The following is a 21,590-nucleotide window of genomic DNA, read 5'->3' on the forward strand; positions in this document are numbered from 1 at the left end:
GAGCGAGCGAGAGAGCGAGCGAGAGAGTGAGCGAGAGAGAGTGTGCGAGAGAGTGAGCGAGAGAGTGAGCGAGAGAGTGAGCGAGAGAGTGAGCGAGAGAGAGTGAGCGAGAGAGTGAGGGAAAGAGTGAGCGAGAGAGTTAGCGAGAGAGCGAGCGAGAGAGTGAGGGAAAGAGCGAGCGAGAGAGCGAGCGAGAGAGCGAGCGAGAGAGCGAGCGAGAGAGTGAGCGAGAGAGAGTGTGCGAGAGAGTGAGCGAGAGAGTGAGCGAGAGAGTGAGCGAGAGAGTGAGCGAGAGAGAGTGAGCGAGAGAGTGAGCGAGAGAGTGAGCGAGAGAGTGAGCGAGAGCGTGAGCGAGAGAGTTAGCGAGAGAGAGTGAGCGAGAGAGTGAGCGAGAGAGTGAGCGAGAGAGTTAGCGAGAGAGAGTTAGCGAGAGAGAGTGACCGAGAGAGTGAGCGAGAGAGTGAGCGAGAGAGTGAGCGAGAGAGTGAGCGAGAGAGTGAGCGAGAGAGAGAGTGAGAGAGAGTTAGCGAGAGAGAGTGAGCGAGAGAGTGACCGAGAGAGTGAGCGAGAGAGTGAGCGAGAGAGTGAGCGAGAGCGTGAGCGAGAGAGTGAGCGAGCGAGAGAGTGAGCGAGAGAGTGAGCGAGAGGTGGGGGTTTACATTAAGCAAAGTTATTATAAAAACATTTTTTTACGAAATGATGAACGAAGCAAAGTGCCGACTACACCGAGCATCTTCTTGTTTCCACTGATCGTAACAAAAAAGAGAGAGAGAGCAGTGGGCGCTGGAGGAGGCCGTGTGCTCGGTGGCAGATGACGGGGAGCTCTGCGTGCAGATGATGAGCTACCCGTCGTCGGAGGCCGTAGGACTGCAAGAAGGGCGGGTTGCAGATGCAGCACTTGTCGTAGTTTTTAAAACAAAATGCATAGAAAACAGGGGGAACATAGACATAGAGTAGGGAGAGAGGACGTAGAGAGAGAGGGAGAGAGGGGCGGGGGGTAGAGAGAGAGGGAGAGAAAGAGAGAGAAAGGGAGTTGGGAATTTGCCAGTGAGGCTTTCATCCCCCTAATCGGTGAGCGTCTCGGTCAGAGATGGGTACCGCGGGCCCAGGAGAGGCTATGGCACTATGTGGGCCTCTGTGCGATTTTCTGTGGGTCTCTGTGCGAGTCTATGGGTCTCTGTGCGAATCTGTGGGTTTATGTGTGAGTCTGTGGGTCTCTGTGCGAGTCTGTGGGTCTCTGTGCAAGTCTGTGGGTCTCTGTGCGAATCTGTAGGTTTATGTGCGAGTCTGTGGGTTTCTGTGCGAGTCTGTGGGTCTCTGTGCGAGTCTGTGGGTCTTTGTGTGAGTCTGTGGGTCTCTGTCGGAGTTTGTGGGTCTGTGCGAGTCTGCGGGTCTCTGTGTGAGTCTATGGGTCTCTATCGGCGTTTGTGGGTCTCTGTGCGAGTCTGTGGGCTTCTGTGCGAGTATGTGGGTCTCTGTGTGAGTCTGTGGGTCTTTGTACGAGTCTGTGGGTATCTGTGCGAATCTGTGCGAATCTGTGGGTCTCTGAGTCTGTGGGTCTCTCTGCGAGTCTATGGGTCTCTCTGCGAGTCTATGGGTCTCTGTGCGAATCTGTGCGAGTCTGTGGGTCTCTGTGCGAGTCTATGGGTCTCTGTGCGAGTCTGTGGGTCTCTGTGCGAATCTGTAGGTTTATGTGCGAGTCTATGGGTCTCTGTGTGAGTCTATGTGTCTCTGTGTGAGTCTGTGGGTTTCTGTGCGAGTCTGTGGGTCTCTGTATGAGTCTGTGGGTCTCTGTGCGAATCTGTGGGTTTATGTGCGAGTCTGTGGGTCTCTGTGCGAATCTGTGGGTCTCTGTGCGAGTCTGTGGGTCTCTGTGCCAGTCTACGGGTCTCTGTACGAATTTGTGCGAATCTGTGGGTCTCTGAGTCTGTGGGTATCTCTGCGAGTCTATGGGTCTCTGTGCGAGTCTGTGGGTCTCTGTGCGATTCTGTGGGTCTTTGTACGAGTCTGTGGGTCTCTGTGTGAGTCTATGGGTCTCTGTGTGAGTCTATGTGTCTCTGTGTGAGTCTATGGCTCTCTGTGTGAGTCTATGGGTCTCTGTGTGAGTCTATGGATCTCTGTGTGAGTCTATGGCTCTCTGTGTGAGTCTATGGATCTCTGTGCGAGTCTGTGGGTCTCTGTACGAGTCTGTGGGTCTCTGTGCGAGTCTGTGGGTCTCTGTGCGATTCTGTGGGTCTCTGTGCCATTCTGTGGGTCTCTGTGCGAGTCTGTGGGTCTCTGTGCGAGTCTATGGGTCTTTGTACGAGTCTGTGGGTCTCTGTGTGAGTCTATGGGTCTCTGTGTGAGTCGATGGATCTGTGTGAGTCTATGGGTCTCTGTGTGAGTCTATGGGTCTCTGTGCGAGTCTATGTGAGTCTGTGGGTCTCTGTGTGAGTCTATGGGTCTCTGTGTGAGTCTATGGGTCTCTGTGTGAGTCTATGGGTCTCTGTGCGAGTCTATGTGAGTCTGTGGGTCTCTGTGTGAGTCTATGGGTCTCTGTGCGAGTCTATGGGTCTCTGTGTGAGTCTGTGGGTCTCTGTGCGAATCTGTGCAAGTCTGTGGGTTTCTGTGCGAGTCTGTGGGTCTCTGTGCGATTTTATGTGGGTCTCTGTGCGAGTCTATGGGTCTCTGTGCGAGTCTGTGGGTCTCTGTGCAAATTTGTGCAAGTCTGTGGGTCTCTGTGCGAGTCTGTGGGTCTCTGTGCGAGTCCACGGGTCTCGATTCGCTCGCGCAAAGTTGCGATGTGATCGTTTGCTACCATTGCGTTGGAGGCGGGCGTGCGGTCGGTCTGGGGGGCATGAAACCGCGAAACGCGACGAACATCAACGGCTGCTGCTGCAGCGCGGGTCAAATCCTCCCCGCAAGTTGAAACGAGGACGCCTCCAACGTTGCGGGGATCAGAAAACAATTACAGAATCTAAAGTTGAAGGAGAAAGAAAGTGAGCGAGTGAGCGAGCGGACACGTGGATTCGAGCAGCCGTACCCAACATTTTTGGCACCAGGTGCCGGTTTCGTGGAAAAGACAATTTTTTCACGGACCGGGGGGAGGGAGGGTTCATCATTGGGTCTTCCCCCCTTTTGAAAGAAGCCCTCCAGCGACGTTTGTTTTTGACTCATTGTGGCTACTAGGGGTTAGCAAGTTTTCATTTGATTAGGTTTTGCCCTGTGAGCCATTCGGCTCTTGAATCGGGTGCAACCGCAACAAACAAAAAAACTAAAACACGAACAAGAAAGCATCTTAAAGTGACTATGTGACTAAGTGCAAACAGAAAATCCAAGAAAAGACAGCAACATTTTGCAGAAAAAGCACCGTGTACACCAACGCTGTGTGCAAACATCCCAGTGGGTAGAAGCTTGTGGGCTTACCAACACTGTGCCTGAGACGAGTGCGCAGTGCGGGAAAGAGGCGTGGATGGAAGTGGTGAATAATAAAACGATGGGGGCGGGTTCCACGCACGGACTCACCGCTCACCACTATGCGGTGTGTAGAGAGTGTACACACACAGACTCACCGCTCACCACTATGCGGTGTGTAGAGTGTGTACACACATGGACTCACCGCTCACCACTATGCGGTGTGTAGAGTGTGTACACACACGGACTCACCGCTCTCACCACTATGCGGTGTGTAGAGTGTGTACACACATGGACTCACCGCTCACCACTATGCGGTGTGTAGAGTGTGTACACACACGGACTCACCGCTCTCACCACTATGCGGTGTGTAGAGAGTGTACACACATGGACTCACCGCTCTCACCACTATGCGGTGTGTAGAGTGTGTACACACACGGACTCACCGCTCTCACCACTATGCGGTGTGTAGAATGTGTACACACACAGACTCACCGCTCTCACCACTATGCGGTGTGTAGAATGTGTACACACACGGACTCACCGCTCTCACCACTATGCGGTGTGTAGAATGTGTACACACACGGACTCACCGCTCTCACCGTTCTCACCTCCTCCTGCTGTGCCCGGTTCCTAACAGTTCTAGATTTGAAGCTTTCGTGACTGCAAGGATTCATATTCTAAGGTTTTTTCGGTAAAGTCACGTAGGTAAAAAATTTAAATTAATAAAAGTAAAATAAAATAAAAATCACGACGTTTCGGAGGCAACACAAGCCTCCGTCTGTGTTGCCTCCGAAACGTCGTGATTTTTATTTTATTTTTATTTTACTTTTATTAATAAAAACATTTTTACCTACGTGACTTTACCGAAAAAACCTAAGAATACGGTTCCTAACAGGCCACGGACCAGTCCGCGGCCCGGAGATTGGGGACCCCTGGATTAGAGAACCCGCCGGCAAACACAATTTGGTTTCTCTGCACAGCTGTTCCGCTTTTCGCTGTTTCTGCCTCCTGTCGGATGTCTACTCAGCCGTGAGAGGCCCCCCCTTGAACCCTTCTCCCCCACCGCCCCCCCCCCCCCCCCCCCCAGAGACTCGGTTCTAAGTTAATTCCCTACGTGTACACCACTCCACCTCGGGGGTTCTGCATCAGCAGTCGCACGGACGCAGTGAACGAACGCACCGCGACGGAGGTGAGATACGTCCCACGGGGAAAACATATACAACGAACAGAATGTGCACGTGAAAAAAAATCGATTAATAAATAAAGTTCGAAACAATATACACGTCGGGGTGGCCGGCACCACACCCGGCCGCCTTTGTCTCCCGAACGGCACACCGCGCACACAGGTACTCATTTGAGGCTGGGTTGACCTAGGGGAGGCCCAGGACCGGTTCAGATAATCGTCACTTGGTGTTGGCCGTGAGCGGGAATCGAACCCGGGTCGCCAGGTTCATAGCGCAGCGCAGCGCTAACCGCTACACCACCGCCCCCCACACACACACACAGGTATGTGCGGGCACACACAAATAAACAATGCTGCTCCTGCAATGAACACTTCAACCGTCCTCGTTTGAGGCTGAGTCGACCTAGAGGGAGGCCACAACACGGACTGGTCCAGATAATAATCGTCACCGCGCGCGCACGGATGCAACAGCTCATTGGCCAATCCACCGCTGGGTGACGGCCCTCCCCTCGCTTCACCATACTTCACCACGCAGGTAAAGTGTTGGGGGGGGAGGGGGGGGCGGTCGGCGAGGGTGTCACGTGACCCTCCCGGCCTTCTAAGCGCGCCGCCTGTGACGCTACCCACGGCGACACCCACGGCTACCGTTGCCGCTGCTGTGCCAGATTACTGGCGAGGCCGCCCCCTAACGAGCCACCCGCCGCCCCGGTCAGCGAGCCCGGTCCCCGGCTTCCCGAGGTGCATGCCGGGCCGGCTGGGTAGGGGTTCAGATGATTCGAAATGTGGAGGGAGAACCCGGAGAAAAGTTCACGCGACCACGGAGAGAGAGAGAGAGAGAGAGACGCAAACTCCAAATATACAGCAGCAGGCGTCAGGGTCGGGATCGAATCCACGACCTCCTGTATGCCAGGCGAGGTAGTTAACATCTCCTAGCCATCGTCCAGGGGAGAGGTGGAAACGCGTCGTCCCTGTCGCGTGCCACTTGCCGTGTGTTGTGTGACACGTGTTGTGTGACACGTGACACGTGCACCGCGATTGCTCACGTCAGAGTCGGGCCCTCGGTCGGCGCCAGGGCAGGAGAAGGTGACGAACTCGTGGCATCGCTTGTGAACCACGAAGCTGCACACTGCAGCGGGCGAGATGGGGGGGGGACACACACGGGGGGTGATTGCCGGCTCGTCACCATCATCGTCATCCTCACCATGATTGCGACCGTCACCATCATCGTCGTCACCATCGTCGTCGTCGTCACCATCGTCGTCATCATCGTCGTTGTCACCATCATCGTTATCGTCATCGTCATCATCATCATCATCGTCGTCATCATCGTCGTCACCATCGTCATCATCATCGTCACCATCGTCATCATCGTCGATCGCAAAATAAATCCGCGACGGGCAGCGCCGCTCATTCAAGGAGGCCGATGGGTGGGTGGTGAAGGGGAGCTCGAGAGGAGGGCAACTCGCTCGCTCTGGGCTGCCGTGACGAGGAACCGTGGAACGGAGTCGAACCGCGGACCTCTTGCGTTAGAAAACCGTGAAACAGTCAGCGCCACAGGTCACCACGAACCCCCCCCCCCACGAACCACCCCCCCACGAACCCCCCCCCATCTCCCGCCCCCCCCCATCTCCCGCCCCCCCATCTCACGCCCCCCCATCTCCCGCCCCCCATCTCCCGCCCCCCATCTCCCGCCCCCCCATCTCCCGCCCCCCCCCATCTCCCGCCCCCCCCATCTCCCGCCCCCCCATCTCCCGCCCCCCCATCTCCCGCCCCCCCCATCTCCCGCCCCCCCCATCTCCCGCCCCCCCATCTCTCGCCCCCCAGCTCCCGCCCCCCAGCTCCCGCCCCCCCCATCTCCCGCCCCCCATCTCCCGCCCCCCCATCTCCCGCCCCCCCATCTCCCGCCCCCCCCGATCTCCCGCCCCCCCCCATCTCCCGCCCCCCATCTCTCGCCCCCCATCTCTCGCCCCCCATCTCAAGCCCCCCCCATCTCCCGCCCCCCCCATCTCCCGCCGAGTCGACCTAGGGGAGGCCCAGGACCGGCTCAGATAATCGCCGTCAGCAGTGTTGGTGGCCGTGAGCGGGAATCGAACCCGGGTCGCCGGGTTCGTAGCGCAGCGTAGCGCTAACCACTACACCCACCGCTCCCCACTCTAACACACACACACACACTAATGTTGTACCGATAACGACAACCATACCTATAACCGTAACGCCACTCGTCAAACACATTTGAGATTATATCAAGAAACAACAATCGGTGTTTACCCGAACACCAAATAGAAACATTTTGCGCAGGGAATCGAGTTACTGCGTTAAACGCGCACGGCACTCGTGGCGAACATGCAAACACAAAACATGGCTCTGACAGCAACAATCTATAATGCATTGGGGGCTTTGCAAGTGATTGTCCTACAGCAGAGACTGCAGGCTTGTTCTTCATGGCCTAGGCTCTCACCACCAGTCTCAGACCAGAAGGTCGAAGGGCAACACATTCGGGATTCCGATCCAAGTGAAACGTGGAAAGTGAAACCTGTTCACCCGCAAAAAACGCGCGATAATTGTTTTTAATCTATGGGTCTCTGTGTTAATCTATGGGTCTCTGTGTTAATCTATGGGTCTCTGTGTTAATCTATGGGTCTCTGTTAATCTATGGATCTCTGTGTTAATCTATGGGTCTCTGTTAATCTATAGATCTCTGTTAATCTATGGGTCTCTGTGATAATCTATGGGTCTCTGTTAATCTATGGGTCTCTGTGTTAATCTATGGGTCTCTGTTAATCTATGGATCTCTGTGTTAATCTATGGGTCTCTGTTAATCTATGGATCTCTGTGTTAATCTATGGGTCTCTGTTAATCTATGGATCTCTGTGTTAATCTATGGGTCTCTGTTAATCTATAGATCTCTGTTAATCTATGGGTCTCTATTAATCTATGGATCTCTGTGTTAATCTATGGGTCTCTGTGTTAGTCTATGGGTCTGTGTGATTCTATGGGTCTGTGTTACTCTACGGATCTTTGTGTTAGTGTATAGATCCCTGTGTGAGTCTATGGATCTGTGTGTGAGTCTACGGGTCTCTGTGTTAATCTATGGGTCTCTGTTAATCTATGGATCTCTGTTAATCTATGGGTCTCTATTAATCTATGGGTCTCTATTAATCTATGGATCTCTGTGTTAATCTATGGGTCTTTGTTAATCTATGGATCTCTGTTAATCTATGGGTCTCTATTAATCTATGGGTCTCTGTTAATATAAGGATCTCTGTTAATCTATGGGTCTCTATTAATCTATGCATCTCTGTGTTAATCTATGGGTCTCTGTTAATCTATGGATCTCTGTGTTAATCTATGGGTCTCTGTTAATCTATGGATCTCTGTTAATCTATGGATATCTGTTTTAGTCTTTGGGTCTGTGTTAGTCTATGGGTCTTTGTGTTAGTGTATAGATCCCTGTGTGAGTCTATGGGTCTCTGTGTGAGTCTATGGGTCTCTGTGTGAGTCTATGTGTCTCTGTGTAAGTCTATGTGTCTCTGTGTGAGTCTATGGGTCTCTGTGTTAGTCTATGAGTCTGTGTGAGTCTATGTGTGTCTGTGTGAGTCCATGGGTCTGCGTGAGTCTATGAGTCTCCGTGTGAGTCTATGGGTCTCTGTGTGAGTCTATGGGTCTCTGTGTTAGTCTATGGGACTCTGTGTGAGTCTAAAGGTCTCTATTTGAGTCTATGGGTCTCTGTGTGAGTCTATGAGTCTGTTAGTCTATGATTCTCTGTGTGGGAGTGCCCACACTTCACAGCACCGCACGCTTCTTGCTGAGCGGAGGGCGGCCAAACACAAAATCGTCGATTCTCTCCGGGGGCTCCGCGCCACGAGATTCGGGTGGCGAGCGACCGAGAGCCCCGGGGGAATCGCTGCGCAGAATCGACGGCGTCGTTGCTGCTGCTGCTGCTCTGAATACGGTGAAAATAAACGTATCAACGTGACATTTTACATCCCTGCAACAACAACAACAACAAAACGACACACGTCCGATCGATATCTATGGGAGCCTTTTTGCCGATGTTAAGATGAAAAAAGGAAATTGTATTTTTTTAAACAACATTCTAGGAAAATAACACAAGGTGGCGTCACGATGTTCCAGCACCGCGTTGGACGCCGATTTGTTCATTATAGTGGAAGGAACCTCCTGGTACCACCAGCCCACAGGGGATTATTGTGTCCGTCCGTCCGTCGTGCATCTAAAAATGGGAGGGGTGGGGCTGGGTGGAGAGGGGAGGGTGGTGAGGGGCTGGGTGGGGAGGGGAGGGTGGGGAGGGGCTGGGTGGGGAGGGTGGGGCTGGGTGGGGGGTAGGAGGGGTGGGGCTGGGTGGAGAGGGGAGAGTGGTGAGGGGCTGGGTGGGGAGGGGAGGGTGGGGAGGGGCTGGGTGGGGAGGGGCTGGGTGGGGAGGGTGGGGCTGGGTGGGGAGGGGCTGGTCACCCCGTGGTGCCCTTATAAAACTCAACGTTTAACCTACTCACGCCGGCTTGTGCCCGCCCTCACAATCGGCCATATTTGTGGAATACACCACGCCGCCGTTGACCCTGCAGGCCATTGACCGAGCAACCCAACGTTCCTACCAGCTCCCTCCGCAGGAATGTGTTGACAAGGCATCAGCCAGTCGGGGTGGTCCGGGCAGACCCATAGAGACACATAGAGACACATAGAGACACATAGAGACACATAGAGACCCATAGAGACATATGGAGACACATCGAGACACATAGACACCCATAAAGACATATGGAGACACATCGAGACACATAGACACCCATAGAGACATATGGAGACACATCGAGACACATAGACACCCATAGAAACATATGGAGACACATCGAGACACATAGAGACACATAGAGACCCATAGAGACATATGGAGACACATCGAGACACATAGACACCCATAGAGACATATGGAGACACATCGAGACACATAGACACCCATAGAGACATATGGAGACACATCGAGACACATAGAGACACATAGAGACCCATAGAGATACATAGAGACACATACAGACTAATAGAGATACATGGAGACACATGGAGACACATGGAGACACATGGAGACACATAGAGATACATAGAGACACATACAGACTAATAGAGACACATGGAGACACATGGAGACACATACAGACTAATAGAGACACATGGAGACACATGGAGACACATAGAGACACATAGAGACCCATAGAGATACATAGAGACACATACAGACTAATAGAGACACATGGAGACACATGGAGGCCCATAGAGATACATAGAGACACATACAGACTAATAGAGACACATGGAGACCCATAGAGACCAATAGAGACACAGACACACATACAGTCTCAGAGACATCATACTCAGAGACTCATATAGACTCAAAGAGACCCATAGATACCCATAAACATACATCGAGATCCATAGAGATACATACAGACTCATAGAGACCCTTCGAGGCCACCGCCGCCGCCGCTACCCTCACCAGGACAAGCGGACAGAGAAGCGGACAAACGAACAAACTAAAGGCACGCGTTTCACCGCGACGCTTGTGCCAGGCTAGGTGCACCTTGAGGCCACGTGAAGTGTCGAACGCCCGCTGACAGGAGGTCACGGGGCAAACCCAGGTGCCACGGGTCGACTGACTGAGATGACCGAGATGACTGGCTGATGCACCACCTGTGCCCGCTACTGTGCCAACTTGCTGTGCTTTAGCCACCCGGTGCTCCGCTCGTTGTTGTGAGCGTCGCTCCTCCGCCCTCCGTTGTTGCTGGAGGGCGACTGCCTCCAACTGCCCAGTAGCGTCCTTCACGAGCCTCCTCCACAGAGGCCGATCTTGACACCGCTGGTATCAGTCATCGGCAAGTCCACTCAGCTTCACGTCCTCCTGTACCACATCACTCCATCTCTTCTCTAGCCCGTGCCGCGCCCGTTTAGCCCCCTCGATCCGGCCGAACTAAAGCTGTTTAGGCATGCGGTGGCTGGGCATGCGAGCTACATGACCCAGCCAACACAGCCTTGCCTGCCGGAGGAGCTCACCGATGGGACTTTGTCCAGATCTTTCAAGGATTTGTGAGCTCCTCACACAATCCAGCCTGGTTAAACCCAGAATGGATCGTAGGCAGGCCAGCCTGAATGTTTTCAATCGGCGAAGATGCTCCATTAGGGGGGTCCACGTTTCGCAAGCGTAGAGAAGGGAGGGGATGACCGTGGCCGAGAAGACTTCAAGCTTCGTGCGGAGCGACAGACCAGGTAGCTTCCACACAGCGTTACGCAACCGATGAAAAGATATTGCCGCTCGACTGATTCGGAGTGAGACCTCTGCTGATAAACTGGAGCCGGTCATAAGCACACTGCCCAGGTATGGGAAACTCTCCACTCTCTCCACTACTGCCCCATCACCGATTGGGAGTTGTGGGGGTGGAGTGTCCGATGGTACAAAATACCCAGGCAGGTGCTTAGTTTTGGTGGGGCTGATGGTAAGGCCCCACCTCTTAGTGGCACGCTCCAGTCTCAGCAGCAGCGTCTCCAACTCCTCCTCTGAATGAGCAGCTATTACCAAATCATCGGCATACATAACGTGGTTGACCAATTGGGAGCCATCCCTTGATCGCACCCGGGCGTCGATCAGCCTCCCATGATATCTGTACCAAATGAAAATTCCCCCGGTACAGCTATTGAAGGCATCACGAACTACGTGGTCAAAATAGATGTTAAATAATGTAGGAGCCAGATGACATCCCTGTCGCACACACACACACAAAAGATCAAAGATCCCCCGTATAGCCTGTAACAGACTGTAGGGGCAAGTGCTGTTAGCGAGCACCTATGAAGGCCGGCACGGCACACGAGGGGGTGGGTGGCCAGCACCACGCCCGACCGCCTTTGTCTCCCCAGTAGCGATGTTTACACACCGCACCAGCTACTCATTTGAGGCCGAGTCGACCTAGGGGAGGCCCAGGACCGGTTCAGATAATCGTCACTGGTGGTGTTGGCCGTGAGCGGGAATCGAACCCGGGTCGCCAGGTTCATAGCGCAGCGTAGCGCTAACCGCTACACTACCGCTCCGACACACACACACACGTACGCATGTGCGGGCACGCACAAATAAACAATGCTGCTCCTGCAGTGTACACTTCAGCCGTCCTCGAAACGGATTGGGAGCCCGAACCGCCGAGGCACGACGTCCGCCGACGTTGAAATCAAATTGAATAGAACCCCCCACCCCAGGCCCCCCCCTCCCCCCTCCCGAGTGCTGTCACACAACGCGGCGCTAAAATTAGAGCCGCCGCGCTCACACCCAGAGGAGGCTTGCCTGCACCTACAATTAGCGAGCCTCCTCCTCCGCAGTGGCAGCGGCAGCAGCCGCAGCAGCAGCAGCCGCAGCAGCCGCAGCAGCAGTAGCAGCAGCAGCAGCAGCAGCCGCAGCAGCAGCAGCCGCAGCAGCAGCAGCAGTAGCAGCAGCAGCCGCAGCAGCCGCAGACGCAGCAGCAGCAGCCGCAGCAGTAGCAGCAGTAGCAGCAGCAGCAGCAGCAGTAGCAGCAGTAGCAGCAGCAGCAGCAGCAGCCGCAGCAGCCGCAGCAGCAGCAGCCGCAGCAGCAGTAGCAGTAGCAGCAGCAGCAGCAGCCGCAGCAGCCGCAGCAGCAGCAGCAGCAGTAGCCGCAGCAGCCGCAGCAGCCGCAGCAGCAGCAGCCGCAGCAGCAGCAGCAGCAGCCGCAGCAGCCGCAGCAACAGCAGCAGCAGCAGTAGCAGCAGCAGCAGCAGCAGCAGCAGCAGCAGCAGCAGCAGCCGCAGCAGCCGCAGCAGCAACAGCAGCCGCAGCAGCCGCAGCAGCAGCAGCAGCAGCAGAAGCAGCAGCAGCAGCAGCAGCAGCAGCAGCCGCAGCAGCCGCAGCAGCAACAGCAGCCGCAGCAGCCGCAGCAGCAACAGCAGCCGCAGCAGCCGCAGCAGCAGCAGCAGCAGCAGCAGCAGCAGCAGCCGCAGCAGCAACAGCAGCCGCAGCAGCCGCAGCAACAGCCGCAGCAGCAGCAGCAGCAGCCGCAGCAGCAGCCGCAGCAGCAGCCGCTGCAGCAGCAGCAGCAGCCGCAGCAACAGCCGCAGCAGCAGCAGCAGCAGCAGCCGCAGCAGCAGCAGCAGCAGCCGCAGCAGCAGCCGCTGCAGCAGCAGCAGCAGCAGCAACAGCAGCTTGTGAATTCCCGGAGACGTTTCGCGCGCAAATCGGAGCGCCGCGCCATCGCTGCAGATTTCGCTTTGTCGCAACGACGCACAAGGCGGGCCAGGCTATTGGCACTGTGCAGCTTTACCATGGGTGAGGAGATTAGATTGGCAGCTTTACCATCGGTAAGGTGATTAGATTGGCAGCTTTACCATCGGTAAGGTGGTTACATTGGCAGCTTTACCATCGGTAAGGAGATTAGATTGGCAGCTTTACCATGGGTGAGGTGATTAGACTGGCAGCTTTACCATCGGTAAGGAGATTAGATTGGCAGCTTTACCATGGGTGAGGTGATTAGACTGGCAGCTTTACCATCGGTAAGGTGATTAGATTGGCAGCTTTACCATGGGTGAGGTGATTAGACTGGCAGCTTTACCATCGGTAAGGAGATTAGATTGGCAGCTTTACCATCGGTAAGGTGATTAGACTGGCAGCTTTACCATGGGTGAGGTGATTAGACTGGCAGCTTTACCATCGGTAAGGAGATTAGATTGGCAGCTTTACCATCGGTAAGGAGATTAGACTGGCAGCTTTACCATGGGTGAGGTGATTGGACCACCGCACTGCGAGAAGTTAAACAACCGACTTGTAGGTAACTCGACAAGATGGCGACCAGGGACCTCCTCCTTCCGATGGGCAGCTCCTCATCGGTGGGCAAGGAGTGGCCAGGGTGGGCAACGCAACTCCACGCAACTCCACGCAACTTCACTCAACGCAACTCCACGCAACGCAACTCAACTCCACTCAACTCCACTCCACTCAACTCCAATCAACGCAACACAACTCCACGCAACTCCACACAACTCAACGCAACTCCACTCAACTTCATCAACGCAACACAACTCCACTAAACGCAACTCCACTCAACTCCACGTAACGCAACTCAACGCAACTCCACAACGTTGGCTCGGCTTCTCGCGACTCGCCTCCTAACGGTCCCGCTTCAATACAGAATGAAGTCCCCCACCGCCACCACGCACGCAACTCCCGTGTCCCAGTCTCACGTCCTCTCATTACAAAGCCGCGGAATCTAAAACCCACTCCAACCCCCCCCCCCCGCCTTGGCTTTCTCCAATTACCCCGTGTTCACGGTGTGTGTGTGTGGCGTGTGTGGGTGTGTGGCGTGTGTAGCGAGTGATTGTGATGTGTGTGGTGTGTGTGGTGTGCGTGTGTGGTGTGTGGTGTGGGTGTGTGTGTGGTGTGGTGTGTGGTGTGTATGTGATGTGTATGTGTGTGGTGTATGGGTGGTGTGTGGGTCTATGTGGTGTGTGGTGTATGTGGTGTGTGGTGTATGTGTAGGTGTGTGATGTGCGTGTGTGGTGCGTGTGGCATGTGTGGTGCGTGTGGAATGTGTGGTGTGTGTGTGTGGTGTGTGGTGTGCGTGTGTATGGTGTGCGTGGTGTGTATGTGGTATGTGTGTGGTGTGTGTGGTGTGCGTGGTGTGTATGTGGTGTGTGTGTGGTGTGTACGTGTGTATGGTGTGTGTGGTGTGTGTGTGGTGTGTATGTGGTGTGTGTGTGGTGTGCGTGTGTGTGGTGTGCGTGGTGTGCGTGGTGTGTGTGGTGTGCGTGGTGTGCGTGCGTGGTGTGTGTGTGTGGTGTGGTGTGTGTGCGTGGTGTGCGTGCGTGGTGCGTGTATGTGTGCGGTGTGTGTGTGGTGTGTGCGTGGTGTGTGTGTGGTGTGTGTGTGTGTGCGTGGTGTGTGTGCGTGGTGCGTGTATGTGTGTGGTGTGTGTGCGTGGTGTGTGTGTGGTGTGTGTGTGTGTGCGTGGTGTGTATGTGCGTGCCTCCTGCTATGGCGGTTAGCGACCCGACTTCCATTCCCGCTCACGCCCACCAACAGCGGTGAGAGCGATCACCGATCCTGGGCCTCCTCCCCAAACGAGTCCCTGGCGCACCGTGTAAAAACATCACAACTGGGGAGACAAAGGCGGCCGGGCGTGGTGTTGGCCACCCGCCCCCTCGTGTACCGTACCGACCTTCATACGTGCTCGCTAGCAGCACGTGCCCCAAAAATGTCTGATAACTTTTCATACTTTGATACTGGCAAAAAAATGTCCCCACGATATTTACAATTCGAGTTAGCAAATGTCGCTGTGGGTTTTACCCTCCGACACGCGCACACACACACACCCCGGTTCGTGCCGAAGTAGCGACTAATGGTCACGATTTGCCTTGCGCCACCAACCCTCACCAATTTGCCTGTGCCCGGGGCGGGTGGTCGGATTTAACGACGCGTTGACATTGACGAGACCCAACCCGAAAACGTCGATTAATTCGTCGCTAAAGCCCCTAAACCACCACGACTACCACGACGACGACTACGTTGTGAAACCGACTCTGGGAAAATATAGTTTTCCCATTCCTGTGTTGGTGAGACGGCCGTCCGCAGATTAGCAGACCCCTCTCCCCGGCCTCCCACCCTTGCCAACGGGCTATCTTTCTTCCCGACGACGCCGGCTTCCTGGGCCCGTCCGTTCTTTGCGTCTGTTCGTCGCACCCGTCAGCCCGTCAGCCTGTTAGTCCATCAGCCCATCAGTCCGTCAGTCTGTTAGTCCGTCAGTCCGTTAGTCTGTTCGTCTGTTAGTCTGTTCGTCTGTTAGTCCGTCAGTCTGTTAGTCTGTTAGTCTGTTAGTCCGTCAGTCTGTTCGTATGTTAGTCCGTCAGTCTGTTAGTCTGTTAGTCTGTTAGTCCATCAGTCTGTCAGTCTGTTCGTCTGTTAGTCCGTCAGTCTGTTAGTCTGTTCGTCTGTTAGTCCGTCAGCCCATCAGTCTGTCAGTCTGTTAGTCCATCAGTCTGTCAGTTTGTTCGTCTGTTAGTCCATCAGTCTGTCAGTCTGTCAGTCTGTCAGTCTGTTAGTCTGTTAGTCCATCAATCTGTTAGTCTGTCAGTCTGTTAGTCTGTTAGTCCATCAGTCCGTCAGTCTGTCAGTCCGTTAGTCTGTTAGTCCATCAGTCTGTTAGTCCGTCAGTCTGTTAGTCTGTTAGTCTGTTAGTCCATCAGTCCGTCAGTCTGTCAGTCCGTTAGTCTGTTAGTCCATCAGTCTGTTAGTCCGTCAGTCCGTCAGTCCGTTAGTCCATCAGCCCATCAGTCCATCAGTCCGTCAGTCTGTCAGTCTGTTAGTCCATCAGTCCGTTAGTCCGTCCGTCGCGTCCATTCCGTTACATTTGTTCTTCTGTCCATCCGTCAGCCCGTGAGTCCAACCGCGCGTTATCCTTATCGACCGGCCGCTGTTTGCCGGGCACAGGCTCCCACCGTGGGATGGGCGGCGTCGCCGCCTGCCGTCCGTGACCCCGTGACCTTTGCTCGTCGTTTCCCCGGCCGCCCCCGGGCGGGAGGGGTTCGGTGCGAACCGGACACCGACCGCGGTTGTCACGACCCAGCAGCAACAACAACAACAACACTCATTCACTCACTCACTCAGCCGCTCACCGAGCCGCTCACGCAGCCGCTCGCTCGCCCAGCCACTCCGAACAGAGACCGCACAACGTGCGGCGACGCGATGCCCCTGCTCAGCCGCAACGGCACGAGCACCCCATGAGTCACGGTGGCTAGGAGATGTTGACTACCTCGCCCGGTATACAGGAGTTCGTGGGCTCGATCCCAACACTGACGCCTGCTGCTGTATATTTGGAGTTTGCGTGTCTCTCTCTCTCGTCATCATCACGGTGGCTAGGAGATGTTGACTACCTCGCCTGGTATACAGGAGGTCGTGGGCTCGATCCCAACACTGACGCCGCCTGCTGTATATTTGGAGTTTGCGTGTCTCTCTCTCTCGTCATCATCACGGTGGCTAGGAGATGTTGACTACCTCGCCTGGTGCACAGGAGTTCGTGGGCTCGATCCCAAAACTGACGCCTGCTGCTGTATATTTGGAGTTTGCGTGTCTCTCTCTCGATGCAGAGACGGCCGAGCCAAAAAGCCGCTGCTGTTGCTACTGCTGCTGCTGTTGTTGCTGCTGCTACTGCTACTACTGCTGCTGCTGTTGCTGCTGTTGCTGCTGTTACTGCTGCTACTGCTGCTGTTGCTGCTGTTACTGCTGCTACTGCTGTTGTTGCTGCTGTTGCTGCTGCTACTGCTGCTGTTGCTGCTGTTGCTGCTGCTGTTGCTGCTGTTACTGCTGCTACTGCTGCTGTTGCTGCTGTTGCTGCTGCTGTTGCTGCTGCTGTTGCTGCTGTTACTGCTGCTACTGCTGCTGTTGCTGCTGTTACTGCTGCTACTGCTGCTGTTGCTGCTGTTGCTGCTGTTGCTGCTGCTACTGCTGTTGCTGCTGCTGTTACTGCTGTTGCTGCTGCTACTGTTGCTGCTGTTGCTGCTGTTACTGCTGCTACTGCTGCTGTTGCTGCTACTACTGCTGCTGTTGCTGCTGCTGTTGCTGCTGCTGCTGTTGCTGCTGCTGCTACTAAGCCCGACCACCACGACCACCACCCAGTCCGTTCTTCAATGCGAGCGTGGAAACACCCTCGGCCGCTTGCTGAGCTTCTGAACGCCAATCTGAGCCCGATTTCATGCTCAGCCACCGCACGCGTATCCCTCGCATCTAAACACACACCGAGATGTAAGGTGTAAGGTGCGCCCCCCCACCCCCCCCCCCATCCATGCCTCCCTCCCTGCCTCGTTGAAATATATACTCTTAGTTTTTTCGGTAAAGTCACGTAGGTAAAAAATGAAATTAATAAAAAATAAAATAATAAAAATCACGACGTTTCGGAGGCAACACAAGTCTCCGTCATCAGGTGGGACCGTCACAGCCAGATTTGCTGTATCAAGTGAGGCAGGGATTCCAAGATGCAAGTTCTTAAATACAAGTTAACTTGATGCAGCAAATCTGGCTGTGACGGTCCCACCTTCTGACGGAGACTTGTGTTGCCTCCGAAACGTCGTGATTTTTATTATTTTATTTTCATTAATTTTAATTTCATTTTTTTTACCTACGTGACTTTACCGAAAGAACTAAGAGTATGAATCCTTGCAGTCACGAAAGCTTCAAATCGTTGAAATATGTTTAAAAGTAAGACATGTAGAAATATTTGTTGAAAGTGACACGAGAATGGGTCTCGTGTGACGGTGCAGAACACGGCGGAGGGCTTTTATTCTGCGTTTGTTCGCTATTTTTAAACCGCGGCTTTTCGGCGCGACCGGCTCTGCGGAAAATTCTAGACGGAGTGTGCGGTGCGTAAACATTAAAAATGACAAAAAAATGAAAGAAAAAGAGAGAAAAAATATTTTTTTCTTTCGTTCGCCGCGCAAGAAAGCGTCGGATCAAGAGAGTGTGCCAGATTTGCCTTTTGAAGCAAAGCTCCGAGCTTGCAAACGCGAAGCGCCGACGATTTTGCTATCGAGCGAGAAATGATTTGACCGTCGCCGAGATGGTGATAATAAAATAACCCCCCCCCACACACACCCACACACACCCACACACACCCACACACACACACCCACACACACCCACACACACCCACACCCACACACACCCACACACACCCACACACACACACCCACACACACCCACACACACCCACACCCACACACACCCACACACACCCACACACACACACACATTCTCCATCCCGAGCTGCCACACGCGCAAACCACAGTTTCGCGATACAATTTGCGGCGCAATAAATACAAAAAAATTATCGCTTATTTGGGAACACAAAGACTTATTTATATGCAGATTTTTCTTCTTGATTTTTTCGGCCGATGCAATTTCCTACATCCGCAAAAAAAAAAAAACGTGCCAGGCTAATAAATGAATACAATAATCATAATAATAATGATGATGATGATGAAGGGATTATAACCAGGGGCGGTTTCTTCATTAGGGCGATTGGGCGACGCACCACCAATGTCATTCAACCACAGAGTCACGCTAGCCGTCACTGTCAGCCTCTGGATGTAGTCCAATCAGCGTCATGTCACGTTCTGTGGAGTATCGCCTCTTTTTGGGCGATTTCCCTCTGGCTGAGAATCGCCCCGAGTGGTCCCATAGACTTACATTCAAAGATGTTTTTTTTCGAACGGGGGCGCTGCAATGCATTCTCTATGGCTTCCGGGAGGGCTCGCCCTAACGTGCTTACGTCATCATACGTGCTTACGTCATCATACGTAAGCACGTTGCAGTCAACAATGTTATTTGTCGCCACCTAGTGGAATCTTTAATAAAAGAAACTTGAGTGGATTGTATTAATAGTGGGTATAGAAACAAACAAGATGTATTGTAAGAGTCACTTTATTTTTCATTAATATTAAAGAAGTGAAGTTGCCGTTACATGCTGAAGCTGTTAATTTATCCTTTGCATGAGTGGACCTTATCCTTATAAATCATCCAGACATTTGCCCCCCCTGAGAGATTTTGCAGGAGCCGCCACTGATTATAACCCACTTAATTCCAGGCTAGGGGAATCTGCCGCTGGTGCGTGACCGGCGGTGCAAGCGGCACGCGCTGCTGGACTAGCTGCGGGCCGGAGTGCGCGTCGGTTCCATCTCCTGGTGGCGCCACGCTCAAACACCGCTCGTCTCAAACTCCCGCCCCACCGCAAACTCTGTCAGCCACCCTCGGTGACCCTCAGTGACCCTCTGTGAGCCTCTGTCCCCTGTGACCCTTTGTGACCCTCTGTCGGCCACCCTGTGACCCTCTGTGACCCCCTGTGACCCCCTGTGACCCCCTGTGACCCCCTGTGACCCTCTGTGACCCTCTGTGACCCTCTGTGACCCCCTGTGACCCCCTGTGACCCTCTGTGACCCTCTGTGAGCCTCTGTGACCCCCTGTGACCCTCTGTGACCCTCTGTGACCCCATGTGACCCTCTGTCAGCCACCCTCTGTGACCCTCTGTGACCCTGTGACCCTCTGTGACCCTCTGACCCTCTGTGACCCTCTGACTCTCTGTGACCCTCTGACTCTGTGACCCTCTGACTCTCTGTGACCCTCTGACTCTCTGTGACCCTCTGTGAGCCTCTGTCCACCTCTGTCCACCTCTGTCCACCCCTGTCCACCCAGATACCCGCCCGCCGATCGACGGCGGAGTGAGTTGTCTCGCCAAAGTGGAGGTTTGCGAGCGGAGTTCTATTCCCAGTCGGGGTCGGTGGGGTGGCTCCACTCGGCTCATCATCAACTACCGGGTGGATAAAACGAGTATCGCAGTGGCTCGCAGCACACGCAGCGCGGGTGGCGCCGCGTCAATCTCCCGGCACGGCAAGTTGAAACTATGAGGTGGGGCAAGATTTGTTTTAAATCACCGCCACCACCACCACCATTGAACACCACCACCACCACCACCCCCCCCACCACCACCACCACCACCACCCCCATCGAACACCACCACCGCCACCACCCCCCCCAGCACCACCACCACCCCCACCACCCCCATCGAACACCACCCCCCCACCAGCACCCCCCCCCCACCACCACCACCCCCATCGAACACCACCCCCCCACCACGACCCCCCCCCAGCACCACCACCACCACCACCCCATCGAACACCACCACCACCACCACCCCCCCCCAGCACCACCACCACCCCCATCGAACACCACCCCCCCACCAGCACCCCCCCACCACCACCACGACCCCCCACACCCTAGAGTGGTTGATCCCCCTCTAGAGTTGAGGATCCCATCTGCCCAGCAGTGGCGTGAGCAGCGGAATTGCAGGTGCAGCGCCTTTGCCCGCTCACTTTCATTTCATTTTCCTCCTTTCCGCCAATTTCATCCTCGCCCGACCCACCCCCAAACCCACCCACCCCGCACCCGGCGCGTCCTCGCGAACGTGAGAACAACAACAACAACAAGGACAACAACGCACAACGATGATGGGGCAGAGTCGTAATTTGGTAACGCGTGCGAGCCTGCACACTTGCCACGTGCTCCACCACCTCCACCACCTCCACCACCACCACCCCCGCCGCCCCAGGAGGGTTTGCAGCCGAGAGGGTGGAGAGAGAGAGCGAGCGAGCGAGCGCAACGGTCTCTTCGTCGCACACTTCGTTCCTGAAAGCGCCTCCCCCGCTTCTGTGCTGCGATGGTGGGTGGTTTTCTAACCCCCCCCCCCACCCCCCCACCCCCCCACCACCACCTTTCTCTTATTCTTCTCGTTTTTTAGAGCCAACCCCTCCGCGTTTCTCGCCGGCATTGTGGAATATTTTCGGCGCATGCCGCGATTTTGTAAACGTGACGCAGTGCGCGTTTGGTTGGCGGTCAGCGCCGCGCTGCGCCAACCCGGCCAAATTCAGTGGCGATTATCTGAGCCGGTCTTGGGCCTCCCCTAGGTCGACTCAGCCTCAAATGAGGACCTGGTGCGGTGCGTTGTCAATATCGCCGCTGGAGAGAGAAAGGTCGGCCGGGCGTGGTGCTGGCCACCCACCCCCTCGTGTGCCGTTCCGGCCTTCATAGGTGCTCGCTAACAGCACTTGCCCAAACAGTCTGTCGCAGGCTACACGGGGGACCTTTATCTTTGTTTGGCACAGTAGGGGGCACAGCCGCGGCATCGGCCAGCAGTCGTCTCAGTCAGTCGACCCGCGGCACCTGCTGGGTCTGCCCCGTGACCTCCTGCCAGCGGGCGTTCGCCACTTCCCGTGGCAGCCTCAACGTGCACCTAGCCTGGCACAGGCGCCGTGGTGACGTCACCGCCACTTAGTGGCGAATGGCGGCTGTCGTTGTTGTTGGTAAAGCGATGTGTGCGTAGCAATGCATCAGTTCAATCCAATGTGGATTTCACCGATATATTGTATGAATGTATATATCGAGGGGACATTTTTTTAACCAGTACTATCAAAA

General features: G+C 54.8%; 1 protein-coding gene across 2 annotated transcripts in view; it reads right to left on the bottom strand.

Annotated features, from left to right (window-relative positions):
- Positions 1-21,590, bottom strand: part of LOC144950593 (protein kinase C alpha type-like) — a 280,255-nt gene that overhangs the window by 132,885 nt on the left and 125,780 nt on the right. For both annotated transcript variants that reach the window (XM_078880745.1, XM_078880744.1), the window contains exon 3: positions 5,623-5,705. In XM_078880745.1, coding sequence (XP_078736871.1) covers positions 5,623-5,705 — 83 coding nt within the window. The remainder of the gene's footprint in view (positions 1-5,622; positions 5,706-21,590) is intronic.

The sequence above is a fragment of the Lampetra fluviatilis genome, chromosome 58, assembly GCF_964198595.1.
Source record: "Lampetra fluviatilis chromosome 58, kcLamFluv1.1, whole genome shotgun sequence".
Taxonomy (NCBI): domain Eukaryota; kingdom Metazoa; phylum Chordata; class Hyperoartia; order Petromyzontiformes; family Petromyzontidae; genus Lampetra; species Lampetra fluviatilis.